At 45.4% G+C, this 14,881-nt stretch overlaps 1 protein-coding gene across 1 annotated transcript in view; it reads right to left on the bottom strand.

Moving 5' to 3' along the window:
* The window catches only part of LOC144114179 (MAM and LDL-receptor class A domain-containing protein 2-like), a 176,769-nt gene that overhangs the window by 115,945 nt on the left and 45,943 nt on the right, over positions 1-14,881 (bottom strand). The window contains exons 19-30 of the mRNA XM_077647750.1: positions 14,107-14,209; positions 12,067-12,189; positions 11,687-11,949; positions 9,843-10,089; positions 7,752-7,901; positions 7,007-7,228; positions 6,497-6,526; positions 4,828-4,968; positions 4,137-4,275; positions 3,208-3,328; positions 2,941-3,022; positions 655-780 (exon numbers count right to left, since the gene is read on the bottom strand). Of these exons, the coding sequence (XP_077503876.1) occupies positions 655-780; positions 2,941-3,022; positions 3,208-3,328; positions 4,137-4,275; positions 4,828-4,968; positions 6,497-6,526; positions 7,007-7,228; positions 7,752-7,901; positions 9,843-10,089; positions 11,687-11,949; positions 12,067-12,189; positions 14,107-14,209 (1,747 nt within the window). The remainder of the gene's footprint in view (positions 1-654; positions 781-2,940; positions 3,023-3,207; positions 3,329-4,136; positions 4,276-4,827; positions 4,969-6,496; positions 6,527-7,006; positions 7,229-7,751; positions 7,902-9,842; positions 10,090-11,686; positions 11,950-12,066; positions 12,190-14,106; positions 14,210-14,881) is intronic.

Below are 14,881 nucleotides of genomic sequence, written 5' to 3'. Positions count from 1 at the left end.
CCTGCGCTTAAGTTGTACGGCAGAAAAAGTCACCAACATCTGATCTTCAACTTTCAGCACTCCTTCTGGTTGCTTGTCTTTACAACAGAAACTAATTCAGCGCTGTAGCTTTGCGTGCAGTAAAATTCGGAGAGTACCGTCATATGCATTCATGTAAAAGATGAAATAAAAAGAAACACTGAGGAGCAAAAATCGCTGTCTTCGCGCCACCCTGCCTTTTTTTCTTTACGATGTAATTTTTTTTACTGTCTTGTGATGACGACAGGTTACGGCAAATTTCCGTGAAAAGACTTACAAGGATAGCAACGAAGTAGCATCACCTGCTGCCTCGTCACATTGCACGCTGCACGTCTTGTTGCCTGAGGAAGTCTTTTAACGTATCATTCCCCTAAACTGTACGCAATAAAGCCTTATGAATGTCAAGAAATTCGCTTTCATAACGACAGCGGTGTTTTGCTTTGTTTACTGCAGAATTTTGCCGGCTGCTGTTGAGAAATTGTTCAAGTTTATTATGATCATCGCCGGCGCGTGCACTACGGCCTTCCATATTCTCAAGATCGATTCATAACCTGTTGCTCCAATTGACTTTCTGTTGCACTCCTTCCTGTTGTTCGCTAAGGTCTACGAAAGCCACGAGGTTGATCATTGATGTACCTGCAGTGCTGTCAGTGCTGTGGTCCCGGACACCCAAACCGGAGCCATCGACAACAGTCCAGTCACGCACATTATCAATGTCAGACTCTAAACTGCAGTCTACGCCGCCTTCGAACGAGCACAGTTCTGAAAAAAGAGGTTATGATTTATTATTCTCCTCAAAACTTTTGTTTCAAATTCACTTTCCTGACTCTAGTATAATGCTTTGTGACACATCACACTAAAAAATCGGCGAAAATTACGATACGTGCTTTGCTGCTGCACCGTTTTAGCTCCAAATGTAATGCACTCGATGCAGAATAATAACGAAAAACTTGACAAGGAAAAGAACAAAAAGATGGCGAATGACGCATACTCTTGGTTTGCTCGCCGAAAATAAAAAAAAAATAGAGGAAAGCTGGCTCCGTGGCATGTCACTTCTTAAGTCACAATGTAGTATAGTAATGCCCCTCAGCAGATCGCAATAAACCGTAGTTTTTAATTCGTTTCTTTTTTTTTCTTTACTTCGAAGCTTAGCTTCATTTCATTTCATACCTTCTGCGCAATGTTTTTACGCACTGAAAGGATGCGAGAAGAGAAGACTTTTGGAGATCGCATTTGAGAGATATTTCTTTCATAAGAATATTTCTATAAGCGCGCGAATTAACGACACAAGATACTTCTTTTAGACTGGCGGCTTGACATCAGGGGCGACGAAACTGCGGCGACAACGGACGGAGTAGAAATAGTTCGCATAACTGTCCCAACACTTTTTCTCATCATTGACACACGAATTAAAAATCGAACGCTTGTTTCTTTGAGCGACTAGTTTGGGTGTATGGCCGTGGCGCTAGATACACAGCCCGTTGTTTTGTAAATTCTGCACTGTCAAGCACCAGTCATATGTGCATGCGGCCTGAAAACACACCGAAAGATGTGTTGTGTTAAAACGAAAAAAGGGCAATAAGAGCATCTGTCCTTAAGTTCACAACATTCGCACTGGGTTGTTAAAGTAGAGACTAATGTACGGCGCATACCATCTTGAGTTGAAATGGAAACTTGCTTTCCGGTGAATACCATCAGTTGCAAAATTGCTTAGGCCAACGCGACCACGGCGCGTGTGCAGTCACAAGTACTAAATATTGATGAAACGGTACTGTTAATTTCTTCGCACGAACTCTCACTGAGCCACTATGGGGCTATGCGCTCAAAAGTATTTAAGTTCTGGCTAGTGAGACAATCAATTTTTCTTTTCGAGGCCCTGTAGCGCAACACGCAAAGTGCGAAGAGAACATAAACGAGTAGACGGGACAGGTCTTTACCTATAACTTTTGAGTCAATTTCTTCTACAGTGGATACTGTTCTGGCTATGCGCTCACTAATCTTTGGCGCATTAGCCTGGGAACTTTTGCAGAACATGTATTAGTAATGCACTTTTAAGCCCTTTCATTCACGAAGTTTTTGTCTGAAAATCGTCTACTAAATGCATCGAATGTTTGTCACAGCTCAATATAACGCTACGCGTCGACTTATACCACCTAATTGTTCGATCCTGCTTTGAACAAACCGAAAGAGCTCATTTTGGTGGAACTACAGGGCAAAAAAGGGACTAGACACTTGAAGGCAAACCATAGTAAACCAATACTAACATGCCCAACTCTTCGCTCTACTTCGAAATAGTTAGGCTGCTATACTTTTCGAATCACGTTTTATTAATATCTTTATAACGTTATTCTTCCACAAAGATGTGTTCACCTCAGATTTTTCCTCTCATTCACTACTGGGAGCAAAGTTGCTCGTACAGACTATTTCAAAATTAGCGGGAAACTTGGAGAGCGTGACCGCCGCGCTTCGCGGAGCGCTGCTGCCTACAGGCGGGGGGAATCGGTGGCAAAGGCGCATGCGCAATAAGCATGGCCGGCTGCTCTTTCCGCGCATGCGCCTTGAGACACCAGTTCTCGCTGCCTCTCGCCAGCAGAGGTTCTCGAAGCGCGGCGGACTCACGCTCGCAGTTCCCTTCTAAGTTTCAAACAACCCGTACTTAGAAAACGCATTTACGTTGGACCAATAACCTACGGAAATTTGTTTTGCATTTTACTCCAGCCATGCCCACAGGGTTGCCGAGAATATGCTAGCAGGGCTTCCTAAATGTACATAAGAATAAACAAGGTGCCCCCCCCCCTTTCTCTGCTGCTTAGCACATACATGACGCAAGATCAATCAGTTCCCCCCAGCAGCATTTACCATGTTCTGTCTAGTATAATATTATTTTTAACCCTGCGTGACAACCACAATGAAGGAACTCACGTGTTGCTGAGCAGAGTCCCGGAGTAGCCGACAGGTCATCCACAGCCACCAGGCCATTTTGAATGCTAGCCTCTAAAATAATCTGAAGAAATGATGAGCAATGATTCACATCAAGTTTACGAATAAAAATAAACTAAACAGAATTGACACCTATTAAGAAAACACTTTCAGCAGCTCTAAAAATAAAAGGTTCTCATTTTATCACTACTAGCAATATCTTGCTCGGTCATCTCCGCTTCAAAAACTTTTTAAGAGTTCTATGCTTACATTAATGCCTTCTTGTGGGGCTGACTCTTCGAACTGTGTCTGGCCGTGAGTCCACGCAGTTAGCCGAGACACTGAACTGTGCCAGGCGGCATCAGAAGCAGAGGACAGCGACACGCTGAGGCTGTAATTGAAATGAGATATTCTCATTGAGAACCTGAATTATTTTTCCTTGGTTCTCGCCAGCGAACGTCTTGAAGCAGATCTAAGTAAAATCGAGGACTGGGAACAAAGAACTAGAGTCCGCCTAGATAGTTTCGCCTTCGGCCGGAAGAGAAATGAAGTGTCGCAGTAAACTTTCCTGACTTCTGATTGGCGTTTCTCGAAATAAATATTTAAGTAATGTGCGCCAGACGGTGAAACAAAATTTAGAAGAGACTACATCCATTTATGTAACAGTGGATATTTTTGTAACGTGTGCGATCTCACCTGCTAAAACTGCACCATGGGCTGAAGTGGAGGCCCTAGTCTATTATTCCCGATTGATTAAAACTACCTCTTTTCATTTGCAGCGCAACAAGCTGTCAGCAGTATAACAGAGCCATTGCCATTTGGCCTCCTCAAAACGCAACCGCTGCAAAGAACAGCCCCTGCGACTCAAGGCTCACCAACGGAGAGCCTCAACCGCCGAGAATCAGCGGCCGGTATACTGCGAGGCGAAAAGCAGTCGGCACTGGCGTTCTTTGTCGCCTTAGCACCCTTAGCTAATTTAGAAGCCTACCTGCCTGCTAAAATAACATTCTAGGTGATCTGCCACGTCAAAGGTGTATACCTAATTTTGGTCCTTATTCTTTAAGGTCAACAATAGGCTCGTTTGAGCTTAATTCGTGAAGTGAGCGGGCATTTTGTGAAAATTCTTTTTCCTGAGCTGCTTACAAGAAGCGTGTGCACAGAACAGTCAAACATAGTGCTAAGTGAGCAAAGAGGCTTGCCTGCTGTTCACGTCCGCCACGGAGAAGTACCAAAAGGAAAAGCACATCGACTTCAGCCACTCGGTAGGCACTGCGGGGCTCTTGAGTCGCGCGGCCTCTGTGCCGGCGCTCTTGTTGCTTTCAGCGTATATGTACTTCCCTGTTGAAAAAAAAGCATGCTGTCATCACTTACTCAGGAAGCATACTTTTAACACTTCGGAGTGATCCCTTCTCACTAACCGCAAACGACTAACACGTTCAAAGGAGGATACAGCTCGCGAATAACGAAATTAAGATGTGTTGTCAGCTTCCCCCCCCCCCCACTGCCTTTCGTTTTATTTTACATTGCTGACCTCTCGTTCATTTCTGTGCTGTTTCTCTCGCACTATTTGTATTTTTAACTTTTTTTCAAGACCAATGCACAATGCACTACAGATAATGACGTCAAAATTGAAGGAAAAGTTCGTATGGCGCTTCGTTCGCCATATCTGGTTTCTGTTGAACGAAAACGCATTCAAGGCTACTGTGCGATAATCTTCTTTTAACAAAGCGACGCCATGATATTACCCCTATAATGAAATATTGTTTGTCTAAATAGTAATTTGCGTGGAAGAAAATCAAGGAATGTAAGATTATATGTCCGTCTAAGTTCAATAGACGTCAATAGCCATCCGAATAAGCGAGATTATTCAAAAGTGGCGAGGGATCTCACCTTTATAGCTTCGTGTGGTGCTGTCAAAACTAGGGAAGGCAGGTTGGCGACTCTGTGGGTCGTTTAGCTTCCACTCTAGCTGGCTTCCCCCAGTACTATCAGGCTTCCAGTTGCAAAAGGTTGCATTTTCGAAATTGCAGTCTGAGGAGAGAATGAAAGCGTCATTAAACGTTGCACAAATTTCACTCACTTTCCACAGACTCCATACGTCGTATTCTTTTATTAATCAAATGCGTTATGTTTTTACTAAAATTATATTTAACTGTTGGCCAAAGTTTTCCTGCCACACGAACAGCGTTTTCAACTGTTTAGTGGCTGCCGCAGAGTTGAACAGCTAAATAGACATTGCAGCAGAAACGACATGAAGATGTTGTAACGACAATCTCACTTAAATATAACACCTGCCGAAATAAATTATCGCGCTATCTAAATAATCTTACTGCTGCACCGCGTTAGAAGATGCCCTCAAGATTTCCACACTTTGGTTTCATAAGATGAGTCTGGGCTCGCCTTTTTACCGCGGGAACTCGATCTGAACACTCCGAGCATTCTTAGAAACTTCGAATTATTGTCCTGTGCGTCCGATTTCTCTGTTAAGACGAATTAAACGTCCCGGCACCCGCCTTTTTTTTTAACTCCCCTCCCGAAATAGGAGTCAGCCAACGCGTGGAGTGCCTTTCAGCCAGCCGCGTGGCGGCTTGCCGCTCTGCCATCGGCTGAGAGATACGTAGCGGTCGGCGAAAGCAAAAAGTCCACGCGTATTTTAATTTTTGTGGGCCTAATTTGCGGCTGTGTAGTCTCCAACTGAAAACATTTATTCACGGAAACCTAAAAACAAAATAAAAGCGAAAGCGAAGCCGCCACGCGACTGGCTGAAAGAGCTCCACGCGTTGGCTGACTCCTCCTCTTTTCGGAGGTGAGTTCAAAACAAAAAAAAAGGCGGTAGCCTGGACGTTTACTTCGATTTAATATAAAAATCGGCCTCATAGCATACTAATTCGAGGTTTCTAAGAATGCTCGGAGAGTGTATATCGAGTTCCCGCGGTAAAAAGACTTCAGATTCCTCTTTAGTGCACCTTTAAAAAGTGTTCTCAAAGAGGAAATCAATTTCAGCAGCCATCAAAGCTAGTAGCGTGATAATCAGAATTACCTCTCATGTTATGATAGCCAATAGCAATATGACAATGACATTGGAAGCTTTCGCCGCAGGTAGCCATTAGAAAATCATTTGATAACCTCGAAAATTACGCAATACATTCAGACTGCGTTCTCTTATCGACCAACACGCAAAGTAATACTTTCACAGCAGAGCACAACGAAAGTGCCCGAATTTTTATACTGGCTTCATTTAGATATTTAAGGCTTAGTGGCGCGGCTAAATCCAATGTGACAACTGCCAACATACTGGTTTAACTAATCGGTACCTGTCGCAGACGCTCCGTACCGGAGAGCATGCTGGGTGCTTCCTGCTCTTGCTTTGTGTCATGCACAGTTTCAGCATAGAGTTTCAAACCGAGCGTCACGATCGAGAATGCTCGGCAGTATAAATTAAAATGATGTTTGCTGAATGCGAGAACACTTGTCATATGCCTTAAAAATTCCGTTTCGATGCACTTGCGAACGATAGTGGTGCCAACCATTCAGTAATAAAAAGGCCACGTGGACTTACCAACTGTCTGCTCAGGCTTCTCCCGAACGACTGCATGAAGACATGCAAGAAAAAAGTAATTTGCATGATGACGTCGTCCACTGCCGCACTCAGTCCCTCTGAGCGCTGTTCTAATAAAAAAGGCGCCTAAAACGTGTCTAACACTCCCTGATTCCCTCGGTAACCTTGTAGTATATCTGAGGCCGAATTTCAGAAAAGCTTATGGCACAGAAGCGATGAACTCAAGGAAACTGCTTCGAAGATATGCCTCTAGGGGTTTTTGCATGTATTAAATCGTATAAGTGATAAAAATTTCTTCAAAATTAATACACATCAATTGAAGCAGCAAAGGAACATAAACACTTGTGTTGCGATGGTAACAGAAACACAGATGAAGTGAAATGTCCTGCCAGATGAGAGATCAATTGAAAATAAGGAAATTAATGTATTGAAAAGAAGGAAATTAATGTAACGAAAAATGAAGAATTCCACCTTCGCCACGCGATCACTGATTTCAAGTTTCATTCTTACTCGCTCTGGCGTGGCCCACACTGATGCTCGCAACTGCTGCGAAACCAAGCTGGTTGCTGGAGCGGGTGATTACGACATGTAATTGGGATTCATCTGCAGCCTGTAGAGGCGCCTCAAAATCCTGCCAGTCATCGCCATCTTGCAGAGATCCCAGTGTCACCCAAGTGATCTTGTCTTCTCCTTTTGTCCACTTGGACTGATACACCAGGAAGGACTCGGTGGCTAGAAAGTAAGGGTAATATGCACGGATCGTTTTACGCTACGAAGTTGTTAATGACATAGTTATTTCGTTATCTTGTTAATGCCTTTACCCGGAATCAATCTGTTTTAATAAGCGCTGATTACAAAACGAAAAGTTTCACCCACACATTATTGCTCTGTGAAATTACTGTTTAGGACACCTGGGTCGAGATCCACACGCCTTCGCTGCTGCGGTACCTGTACTATGACATGCCGTTCAGTGTTCTTCGCTTCGAGACAAGTTCGGGACTGCTACAAATTTTCTTCGCCAAGATCTCTGCGCTCCTCTCCGCCACTGCAAAGCAGCGGCCGTTTCAGGTACCACTGATAGCTGCGACCACAGCTTCAGCCTGCTTATTTCTTTGCTTTCGCTGCATTACTCTTCTTTGCATTACAATAAAAGCTCAAATAAACCAGGAAGCCAACGCGGTATGGTTTCTTGATTCGATTTCGATGTCCTTCTTCCTCAGTTTAAATTTATTTTTCTTTCCCGCGTGCAACTTACCGTTGCCTTTTCTGAAGTAACGGAGGAGTAAGGTGTCGTTTTCACGCGCAGTGAAAACAGCACTTCTCAGCGTAGCATTCGAGATCTTGGAGTTGCTCTGAAGAGGCACCGTCGTGTCAACGTAGGCGAACGTCTTGGAAGCTTGGAGCCCTGTTGAGGCAGAAATGCGCACTCATGCTATCGTATAGAAATCCACTTACCCCAACGGACCTGCAAAGCCCTGCCCCCGTCACCCTGACAAGAACACGCGCAAAAACGACGAGGGCAAGACGAGAAAAAGACGCAGGCAAGCGGTTGTTTTTTCTCGTCTTCGCTTGTTGTGAAGAATGGATAGCCAACTAGCCCATACCCACACCTCATTAAACCTTCTCACCTCCTCAAGCCTCGCCCCCGACCCCCCCTCCCCCTTGCTGCCTGCCCTTTATTTTTCTCCCGTACAGCCGCAGCGACGGAAGTCAGTTGCGACGAAGCCAAGTTGCAGTTTTACACTGTTTATTGCATGCATGAGATCACCATGCACACACTTTCTGCAAACGAATGTGTGTTCTGAACCAAGCTTGCTCCAGATATGCATGTTTGCATGACACGGCTTCAATTTCCTGCGCCACGTACACAAAAGAGAAATGTAACGTGACGTGCATCGTACATTGAATGTCAAATCTCTTGGCCACCTGCTGTGCAGCCATTGATTTCCGGCAGTAAAAGGAATGAAGAGCAGCAGTGGTTGCAAGTGAATCCCAGAAAAGCCTAGCAGACGACTCTCGCACTGGTGTGAGCTCTCTGCGCACACGCCTATTGTCGGGGTGGCGTGACACAGCTCACTGTCCCAACTGTCCGGAGATCAGGGCAGAAACAGAACACATTATGTACTCGTATAACGCTGCCATTACCTCCCCTTATTTCTCTTACCCTCCCCCTCCTTCCTGGAGTGATTGGCTTCACCCGGAATCGGCAGATGAACAACGGGCCTTATCAGAACAAGCACTGTTTGTCACTGGGCCTTTGTGCTGGCTTTAATTAAAGACTTTTTCTCCTGTTTCCCCTTTTTCTCGCCGCTACGTGCCGTGATAAGGCGCTGACACAAAGGCCGGTCAACGCTTGTGGGATAATGTTGAAAAAATTGACTTGCTATACATCCCGCGCGTACATGGGAGCGTGTTTTGGACACCACCGCATGACTCCTAGAAGTTCTTACTGCTTTCATTGTGAGTCACGCGTCGTTAGGTGAGAATTTTTCCCCACTATAGAGGCTTATGCGCTTGACACATGGTAAGACAGTTCACTCTCGAGAGGCCAAACAGCTACTCCAGGGGAAATAACTGCGCATCGCTGCTTCGTTCCCATGCTATGTTTATGTTTGTTTCTTTTTCTGAGTTCTCCTTGCGGTTTTTCTTTTTTCTCGTTAGTCTTGTTTCTGATCGCCTGATTACCACGTCAGTCACTAGGCTTATTTTCTTAGAGCAAAAAGTTTTAAGTTGCCTAAGAGCCGGAAATAGAAGCATCAATGTCTCCTTATGTCATCCCTGTAAAGCCGCCTATCCATCGGCCGTCCTCCGAAGAATGCGAAAAGAGAGGAAAGAGAATCAACAATCGTCGCCGAGCAACATTGTTAAACAGTGCCAGTCGCGTAAATATAAGCACGCGTTTCCAGGAGTAGATATGACTAGGACAGCACATAATTATGAACATGTGGCTTCTTGCTAGTATGAAGTTCAGTGCATACACTGAGGAGGCTAATACTTCTTGTGCCTTTCTACGTTGTGGGCCCATGGCACCGGCTTCTGTGCCAGCTGGTGAGCCTAGGCACCCAGGAGACCAAAAGTGAGTAAAAAAGCTCCATGAAATGAAACAACAGACCCCAAGGTTCTCCGAGGCTTGACGTGAGCTCCCCAGCGCCGTGGGTCGCGCACAGGGCTTAGTCTGAGCAGCGCCCAAGGACGGATAAGTATCGTAAAAGTCGGCTGACGCTAACAAGCTCCATCATCTTTTGTGCAACAGGCTTTCCCTCCATGAATTATAGGAGGGGAATAATCGAAATATCGCATCGTCTCTTAGTGCAACTGAAACTTTGAACTGAGACATGCTGCTCACCTTCGGACAGTCCGACCAAGGGAAGCGCAGGCACGGTAGGCTTTAGACTGGGCTTTCTGACCCGGCCGCTGCCGACAAACCAACGGAGCTTTGGATCTGATCCGGCAACACTGGCGTACCCGCAGAGGTCCCCTTCGAAATTGCAGTTCGCCACGTGCGATCCTGATCGCGTGCTAAGTCGCACGTCGTCCACAGCGAGCAAGGTCCGGTAGTTTGATGTGCGTCCAGATGTCCCTTGAATGGCGACCTGGCCAAGCATGGCAGGGCGTGAAATAAAAAAAAATCGTTTCAGAAAACGTGTCTGAATCGACCCGCTAGTGCATGTCAAGTGTTTGCGTCACAAGCTAAATACGCACGCGACTAAATCAGGAGGTCACATAATGCACTGTAGTGACATTTTTTCCACACCTTATTTTGACTCACGCGTTTCACAGTGGGTTAAGCACGGCATCGAAAATTTGGAAGACAACAATATACAACTGCTGTCACCATTAGATATGAGTGTAATGTTGAGCACATGGACTTTGGGTTTAGGACGAATTACTTCCTGCATAGACTATTGCTTTCGTTCCATGGAATTGTTGCCGAAAATGACGCTCGTAATGTATAGATTGTTTTGTTTTTGTTATTGGCTTTTTTCTGTTATTCACAAACTTTGCTCGCTTGCCTGCGTGCAAGTTCCGTGCTCAACGTCGCTAGCTGAGTAAACTGGAAGACCGCGTGAAAAGCTATGTGAAACAATTCGCTGGTGCATATAACAACGCGTGACGAGAAATGTCCGGGGAGGGCCAAGTACAGAGTTTATTCTAACGAAAAGCAGGTGCGAGCAGGTTTCTAAACTCCCTACCGTCAATATGTTTATGCTTGTCCCCTGTTGGGCGAGTGCAATGAATTTCCTTAGATGTACAGTAAAACAGCCTCATAAATATAGCTTGCACCACAATACTGCAATGCATCTTTTTTCGCTTCTTTTTCCGAAAATATTATTTTCTCAAAAGGAACAATGCCTCGGCTTCTATTTAACGTAATTTCATTTTTATCATTAGCTACGTAACGCGCAATATTAGTTGCGTTAATTAGCCAGCCTTTTTTTTTCGAGTGGTGAAATTGAGAGGATTGAAGCAAATATTGCAGTAGCTCTTGTCTGTTTACACCCAGAACTGCACTTGGAAAAGAAATCAACTTCGATACCTGTGTAGCGCCTTCAGGTTAATTTGACATCTACTGAAAGACATTTAGCATCGTTCTAAACGTTTGTATTCATACTTGAACGTGCGCATTAATAGATGAATTCCCAGCGCTGTATTTTCCCATTTTTACTCGCATATTTTTTATAAGAAGCAAGCCGACAATCTCCGAAGTCAGCAATTAAAAAGGCGTGCCTCACAGCCCAGCCGTTGCTTGGACACTGAAAATTCGTTTTAAAAAATGCTATGCAGAACAGCGACTTTTCAGGTCTAACTCGCCGCTTTTGTTGTGACGAATTTTCTCGTGAGTACGCTGCGAGCACCCTCGTGCACATCTCGTGTATATTACGTAGCGGCCTGGTTCCGATACGGCCGCGCCGAGTACACAAGAATTAAAAGAAAAGAACACTGCGCGCACAACCAATTCGATACCATACGCAAATATTATTCCACATACGCACTCAGTAATCTATGCCGTTAGCGCACAAGCCCTTACTCAGAACTCGTCTCAGTAGCTTATAGAGGATTAGGCACTATTAAACAAAGTCAAATGACGCGAATTGAGGATTAGGCCCTGTTACCACACATTTCGCTGCACTTCCTTCCGCAGTTAAACAAGGCAGTTAAAGGCAACCCAGCTTCCCACACAATGCGCACCTTGAAGTCTTCATCCCGCACCGGAATTTCCACGCGACCAAGGTTCCACGTCAACCCTGGCGCCGTGGTGGGAAGCTGCCAGATGACGGCTATGCTTGCACCTGACGGAGTCTGCAGTTCCACCCACAAATTGGCCGACCGCGATCGGTCACGTATGTACCAGAATTCCAGTAAACGAGGTTGGTGGCGCGCCGACCAGACAGGGCTGGCGAGGGATCCTTTAACGCCCATGCTGTTCGTTGAATCCAATAGCAGGCAGTAACCTGTGCAAGAGGCAGTCAGGTGCCGAACAAACGCTCATTACAGCATGCAAATCTTCACGCTGGCGTTTTAAATGTTTATTACTGCTTTTCATTTCTAATGGAAAAATCTCAACTTACCGAGAAATGGCGGTCCGGATAGGATACTCGCATCCGACAAACGCTTGTCGGAGGTCACACGCACTCGTTTCCATGCACCCCGTGCGTCCCAGTTGCACGTGCCAGACTCGAAGTCACACAAGCCTGCGCAGGGCAAGCCATAACGTTCGTAACTGGACGCGGAAAGAGTCAGATCAACAGTGGCGCTAAGCGATGGAGGTAAAAAGCGGAGCGATTTCCATTTTCTACCGCTCTGGCCATTTAGCTTTAACTTTTTGAAAAGCACATGTGCGGACCGCTCTGCCTCAACCGTAACCTGCCTCAACCGTTCTCTGCTCTGCCTCAACCGTAACGCGCAGCTTCGCAAAAACTAGAGCTGCTGTTACCCATTCAGGCGCCAGATCAACACAGTTATTAGCATGTACAAACTGTTCTTGAACGGTAGGTGCGTCAGCTGTCTATTGTGGCTGCTGCAGTTTGTAATGGTGTCGGCCTGTCGCTGGTTGATGTTATAAATGCGCACCACTTGTTTCATTCGCCCATTGATTATATGAGACTCGGTAAAATACCGAGCAGTGTTGTGGATGGTTGAATTTACGGGAAATAATTTGTCCTTTCATTGCTGTCGACACGATCGCCAGCCGTGGTTAGATAGAGCAGTTATTTTGAAGAAAAAATGGTGGGGGCGAAATATCAATCCTATTTCCAAGTAACCAGTGTCCACAATAAAGAAAAGAACATGACGGTCAACCAGTCTGCCAAGTAAAAAAATGGCATATATGGCTAGGTCAACGCTGAGCATACGATTTCAGCCTAAGCTAAAATGCGTTGCTTTTTCATTAAACCTCTCGTATCATGCCTCAACTGTTGATTTTGCTCCGTCTTAATTTTTTAATTGCACGTCTCTTCGCACGTACTGGTGGAATCTTGTTGATTCAAACATGCTTAATTCTAACTGCTGGTTTATTCGTACTGGCGATTAAGTCCCGTCAGCGTCGAGTGTATTAAAGAACTCCCGTTATTTATAAATCTGCATAACTCGAACAAACTTTTAGTCCCCGGTGAGTTCGAATTATCGCCAGTCGATACTGGGCTCACTCCAATACAAACTCATAGTTGTTAGCCAGCACTTGTGCCAGTCTTTCACAGCGCGTGTTTCAGCGATGCTTCGGGTCATGTCAAAAGCAACCAGCCGACTCACCTACGCACCTTAGTAGAGGCTAGATGTAACGTGCACAACGCTGAAATGTTTTAGTAGCACCGAATTTAGAAGCCACCTCGTAAAAAAAAAGCATTGGGACCGAAAAGAGCATCAGCATTCACACTTTAGTAGCTGAAGACGTGTTGCGAACGAATAGCATTAAATTTGCGTAAAATATGGAGAGTGTCGCAGCACCGCTTAGTTGCCAGAATCATTTTCGATCTCATTCTTATTCGATCGCAGCATATAGGTGCGCGCCTTTGGGAGATTTGATGATTTCTGGCGTTATGGCGGCGGCCGCGAACGCATAACGAGAGTCAAACCGAGCATGCAGGGAATGCTGAGCGGTTCGAAAACGGGGAAATCCTACCCATGCCAATAAATTTCACCAGGCGCCCTATCAAGTCCGCACGTGTTTCTTTTCTGCGTTCAATGCCACTATCAAACCTCAGATCGCGTTTCGCCACGTGCCGGTGTGGCTTGAGTCACACCGAATGCTTTATAGAGCTTTGTTATGAGTAATGATGTGCATCCGCAGTTACGTACAACTCCACACGCTGTGATATTAGTGCACTACGTTTTCTTAATCCTACAAACGAACCGGGCGCTGCCTAGTTAACCTCTCTGCCTTTCCGTCTTTCTCTCTCTCTCTCTCTCTCTACAAACAAACCGCATGAAAATCCGCTGCGATTTAGTCATTTCATTTCGCGTATACTTTCCTGTTTTCTTTGCTCCTTCTTTCCTTACTCCTATACATAAATGCACCTGCCGGCGTTTCATCCAGAAAACGTGCACGTCGTAGTATTTTTTTTAAAGATTCTTTTTCCAGCCGTAATTGTACGCAGAAGAAACGACCGAACCTTTTTCAGTGTCAATGCTGCTGCACGGCCCAGGAGTAGCGTGAATGTCGCCCAGAGCCACGCCTCCAGACTGGCAGAGGTTGTTGTTGAAAATGAACACCAACTGTGTGTACGTAGCAAAAATAAACACGAGGTTATGTGACACCTCAAGTCAGTTGTAGAAGTTTTGGGCATTGAAGTACAAAGCACTACACACACTCTCGTGACCAGCAGGAATTAGGGGAGGAGAATGTTTCCTATAGGCTATGCCCTGTACCTTGAAAGAGTGGGATCTTTGCGGAACTTCCGTCAACAAATCAGAGTCCGAATCCTCAGATCTGCTCACGTTCACGAACGTTCCATGGCTGCCTCGGGCCTGTGGTCTCACAGTCATAATAGCCCACCGTACGATAGCCAAGGCGCAGGACAATGACAGACTGTTCCAGCGAGCCAGCAGTCTTGAGAAATTTCCCGAGGCCCCTGATTTACTTACGCCAGTTGCAGCCTCTACCGTACTGCCACTTTTGGGTTAGGTGCATTCTAGCCGTCAAGTTAAAAAAGAAAAGAAACTGCTGCGACCAGTGACAATGAACAGTAAATAATCCAATAGGGCTGCTGCTGAGCTTAATTTAAATTTGACTGCAGATACTAAATTGAAGTAAAGCAGCCAGGTGTCGTCAGATGCGCTGATGATCTCAACATAACGATAGGTCCGTCGTGAATATTGTACCACACAGTATGCCTTCCCATCACTTCCCACATTCACATTCTTCAAAAATTCATGAGACACGTGAAG

This window comes from Amblyomma americanum, chromosome 1 (genome assembly GCF_052857255.1).
Source record: "Amblyomma americanum isolate KBUSLIRL-KWMA chromosome 1, ASM5285725v1, whole genome shotgun sequence".
NCBI lineage: Eukaryota > Metazoa > Arthropoda > Arachnida > Ixodida > Ixodidae > Amblyomma > Amblyomma americanum.
This window is presented reverse-complemented; position numbering and strand designations above follow the sequence as displayed.